Consider the following 4,918-nt stretch of genomic DNA (forward strand, 5'->3'; position numbering starts at 1 on the left):
ACCACCTGAGAATTAAAAGCATTTCCACCAGGGAGGGAGGACTGAAGTATGTGGAGAAGTGGGGACCAAAAAAGGGTGCTATTTGATTTTGTAAATATATGAAGTATGATCGTGGTAAGAAAAAAAAAAAGAATATTTAGTTTTAAAAAGAAAGGAAGAGAGACTGCTGAGAATTTCAGACAGAATGAGGACTGGATAAAACATCAATCCATCGGTTTCAACAACACCAAAGTCATGGGAATGAAGGATAAAGATTTTGTTGGACTGATACTAACAGAGGCCAGATTCTGGCAGGGGTGAAGAATGGGGGTTGAGGAAATGGACACAGTGAGTATGGAAAATTCTTTCCATTAATTTGGTGATTAAGGAGAAGAGAAATAGAGAAATGTGGCTGGTGAAGATGTGGGCTTCAAGAAGACTGTATTAAAATGGGAAAGATTCACTTAATAAAGATGTGACCAGATTATTGTAAGAGAATATAAAGCACTTTAAAAAAAAAAAAAAAACTTCTGGGAAGAGTGTGTATTTCTAGTCAATCTCTTTTCAAGTGACCCAAAACAAGAAACCAAGGCTGTCCATTGCACAGCTATCCCTTCTGTATCCAGGTGAGGAAAGCCCTGGGCTGTTTCAAAGAGCAGACTGATGCAGGAACACACAAAGGAAAAGGAAACTATCCTAGAGACCAGAACAGAAGGAACAGTAATCTGTGCCATCTAGTTGTGTCACAAGACTTCGTTCTACATAGGACCACTTGGAAAGAGGCTCTGAATGCTAAGTACTTCCTTGAGGAAGAGGAACAACAGAGATGCCCTTATTCCAGAATGCAACTGCAGGGTTTTGGTACAGCTCCCAGGCTTCCTGGGAGCACTGTGTCTTCACAGCACAGAAGAAAGTGGCTGAGTCTTCAGGTTTAGAAGCTTCGATGTGCAGAGAACTTCCCTCCTTTAATAGTGTGGCTCTTAGTCTTTCTTTCTGTTTCTCATCACCAACCGCATATAGGACAAAGAGGAATTCTGGGCCTTGCCCGGGATCCTGCCTATACCACTGTAGCCCGTTAAAGGTGCTGACTGTGTAACTGCAGTTGAGGCTGACACTGTCTCCCTCCTGAAGTCTCAGGGTCTGAGGACTCTGCTCCACCCGGTCTTCTCCACTCAACCCTGTTCAGGAAAACAAAATCAGAAATGATACAAAGCCTTTGGTACAACAGTTTTGAAAAAACCCGGCGGTGAGCGGACACGGAACCCCTATCTCTTCTCCCCAGCTTTGGATAAATGTGTCCTTGGTGGCTCTCCTCTCTTAATCTCCAACTTACAGCTAAGCTGAAGCCACAAAACTATGAAAGCACATTCCAGCATGTTCTCCATCCTGACGTCTGAGTCTTGGTACAATTTGTAATGATTCCAAATCTTCTCTGAGGCGCTGTCTCTGCGGCTTGGCTCTTGTTCTCTGACAGGGGAGAGAGCCTTTCTCTTAGTGACTCAGCCAATCAAGGGTAACTTTCATGCTTTTGATGTTTAAAGAATCAAGGAAGGAGAGGAATGGAACCACTGCCACCTCCTGGTCAACAACACAATCTCACAGCACCCACTCCATGCAGCCCACAAAGAAAAGATTGAGGGAAGGACATTTTGCTTTTGGTGAGCATAGTGTCTATGAGGTTCAAAGAGTCAGAAAAGCCTTCTCTTATTTACACTTTTAGTTATTTCATTGTTCCTTGAATAGCCTTTAAACTGCTACCAGAGTTTATAAAGGAGTTGGACCCAAGTGTAGGTGTAATGGATTGTGTTTCTTCATATAATACACGAGAATCTTAGCAGAATCTTACCTTTAAAAGGACCTGAGTTCAAAAAGAGGGAAATCAAATAGGGTGTGGCAATGTCTGGAAACCTCACTGATTAGAGATAGGGAATATAAGAAATCCATTTCTTCAAATAATTTTATGCCTGGCTCTAGGGACCAACTGTGACCAAAACTCAGGGTCACAAACTTGAGAGTTATAGAAGGGAGGGAAGAGCATAACAGAGGGGAAGAAAGACCTCTCCACTTCTAGATCTCAAAGGAAACAGAAGGTCACTACTGTGTTGGGGGAGGGTAACTATTATCCATGCAAATCACAAACATTTTACATAAGTAAATGATATATGGTAAAAGTAAGTGTTACTGGGGCAGCTGGGTGAAGGCATCTGCCTTCAGCTCTAGTCATGATCCCGGGGTCCTGGGATAAAGTCCCGTGTTGGGCTCCCTGCTTAGTGGGGAGCCTCCTTTTTCCTGCTTTTCTGAATAGTGGGGAAAGATTAGTACATACCTTCTAGAATTGCTGTATCATTTGAAATATATATTGATGGATAGATTATGTATATATTTATATAGTTATATGCAATTAGAATAATGGCTAGGACATAGTAAATATACCTGATTAATTGTAGCTATTATTGCTGCAATTTTCTTTTGGAGGGTTAATGTAGCTATTAATTTTAAAAAGCTCTTTATATAGTAAAGTTATATTTTCTCTGGTTTTGAACCCTTTTATTCCATTTTGGCACTTGATTTTGGCTTTTGATGAAGTTTTTGCCATGTAGAAATGTTTGCTTTGATGTGCTCTTATATATTATTAATATTTGTTGTTCATTCTGCCTGAAGTTTGAAATTTGAGTCATGCTTAGAAAGTCTTTATTCTTGCTAAGATTGTTTTTAAAGAGTCCTGAAATTTCCTATTATGTTTAAAATTTAGTATTTTTAGTCTACCACATGGAATTACTTTGATCTAAGGAGGAAGTTTGGGGCCAATTTTTCTCAAGTGGCTAGTTCACTGCCCCAACATTATCTGCTCCTTCATTGTTTTCTCCCTGATAAGCAGTACTTTTGTGGTATAGTAATTTCCTATTCATAATTTGTTTCTATTTTTGTCTTCTCTTTTCTCTTCCATAGTCTCTCTAGTTCTACATTTGCTAGTACTAATTATTTTTAATTATTCCAGCTTTATAATATTTGATGGATGATAGAGTTTTGGGTCTACTCCATCCCCATCATTCTTCTGTTTCAAACTTGATTCTGATTTTCTGCACATTTTGTTTTCACTTGAGTTTTAGAAGCAGCATGTCTGTTTTTAAGTAAATATGATAAAAATTTCAAAGTAATCATGTTCTAGACAGTATCACATTACTACAAAAAACAAGAGCTATTGAATTTAGAGGGTAACTAATATTTCTTTTTTTTCCAATTTATTTATTTTCAGAAAAATAGTATTCATACTAATATTGAAATTAGTAACACTAAGCTAGGCTATGGCAAAACTAGTATTGTCTAATTGTTTGGTTCTATGACATGCCATTGTATTTTGTCATTGAATATGCATTATCTTGTTGCATTAACCACCATTTGTATGAGTTCTCTTCAGACTTGTCCAAATGGCATGCTTTGCACCCCAGAAAAAAAAATCAGCTCTCTGATGCACTGCTTTGATGTCACTCCATCTGCTGTCCTCTCACTCAGTAACCAGAAAATACGAGATACACAGAATGTGTAGTGCTAACAGTACAACGCTCATTGGTTTTTTGGCTTTTTATTTGAGAGTTAGATAATTTCTTAGTGATCTAAAAGTCACTGCACTAACTTGTATACAATTTATCATTGACTTATATGATTTATTCTAGCCAGACTTAGCAAACTCTGACTTGTACAAATCATATTTAAAGGCAGTTTTTCTCTGTCACTGAATATGTGTACCCCAGAAAATGAAAAGATGACTGCAAGATTAGAGCAGGAGCTCTGTGGAGGACAGGAATGACAAGAACCGGGGAGCTGAATATGTGATGTGTAATAGAGCCAGAGAAGTTAATTCACAACTGTGAGTTTGATGGGAATTTTGTTAAATTTTCAAAAAACATTTTAAATTTTGGGGGGTTCCTGTATGGCTCAGTTGGTTAAGGATCCAACTCTTGGCTTTGGCTCAGGTCATGATCTTAGGGCCATGGGATGGAGCCCCTCATCGGGCACTGTGCTCAGCAGGAAGTCTGCTTGAGACTGTTCCTCTCCCTCTGAACCTCCCCCTGTTTGTGTGCTCGCAATGAATGAATGAATGAATGAATGAATACATAGAAATTTTTTAAAATATCTTGAATTTTAAATGATTATAGATTCACGGAAGCTTCAAAAAACCTACACGGAGGTCACACGTACACTTCACTGAGTCTGCTCCAATAATATCTAAACTAGGAAATTAATGTCAATAAATAAGCTCTCCACAGAGCTTATTTAGATTTCCACAGTGTTGCATTCACTCATTTGACTGTATGTGTGTATGTGTAGTTCTGCGTAATTTTATACATGTACAGATAGATAAATTCATGTGTATTATATGTATAGATCCTCTGCCACAATCAAGATGCACAACAATTTCCTACCCCAAGTCTTCTTCATGCTATCCCCTTTGTAGCATGACATCTGACATGTCACTCTTAAGCTCTGACAATCACTAATCTGTTTGTTCTTCATCTCTACCATTTTATTTCAATAATGTTGTATAAATAGGCTTGCATAGTCATAACTTTTTGAGATTTTTTTTTCACTCCACATGAGTAATAAAAGTGTGAGATCTATCCAAGATATTGGGTATATCCAACCTGTTGGTTACTTTTTATTTCTGAGTAGTATTCCATGGTATGGATATGCCACGGCTTGCTTAATCAGTCACCCACTGAAGGACATTTGGGTTGTTTCCAAATTTTGGTTGTTATGAATAAAGCTGTTGTGAATATTCATGTCTAAGCTTTTATGTGGATATAAGCTTTCATTTCTCTAGGATGAGTACCCAAGCGTGCAACTGTTAGATCATATAGTAGGACATACTTAGTTTTTAAGAAACTATGAAACTATTTTCCAGAGTGCCTTATCATTTTACCAGCAATTTATAAATGAT

At 38.0% G+C, this 4,918-nt stretch overlaps 1 gene segment (V, D, J or C); it reads right to left on the minus strand.

The window, feature by feature from the left end:
• Positions 1–771: 771 nt before the first annotated feature.
• LOC122894525 lies at positions 772–1,421 on the minus strand. The segment is given in 2 exon segments: positions 772–1,157; positions 1,313–1,421. Coding segments are annotated over 2 exon segments (438 nt in total).
• Between the last annotated feature and the right edge of the window lie 3,497 nt (positions 1,422–4,918).

This window comes from Neovison vison, chromosome 13, assembly GCF_020171115.1.
Source record: "Neovison vison isolate M4711 chromosome 13, ASM_NN_V1, whole genome shotgun sequence".
In the NCBI taxonomy this organism is placed as follows: domain Eukaryota; kingdom Metazoa; phylum Chordata; class Mammalia; order Carnivora; family Mustelidae; genus Neogale; species Neogale vison.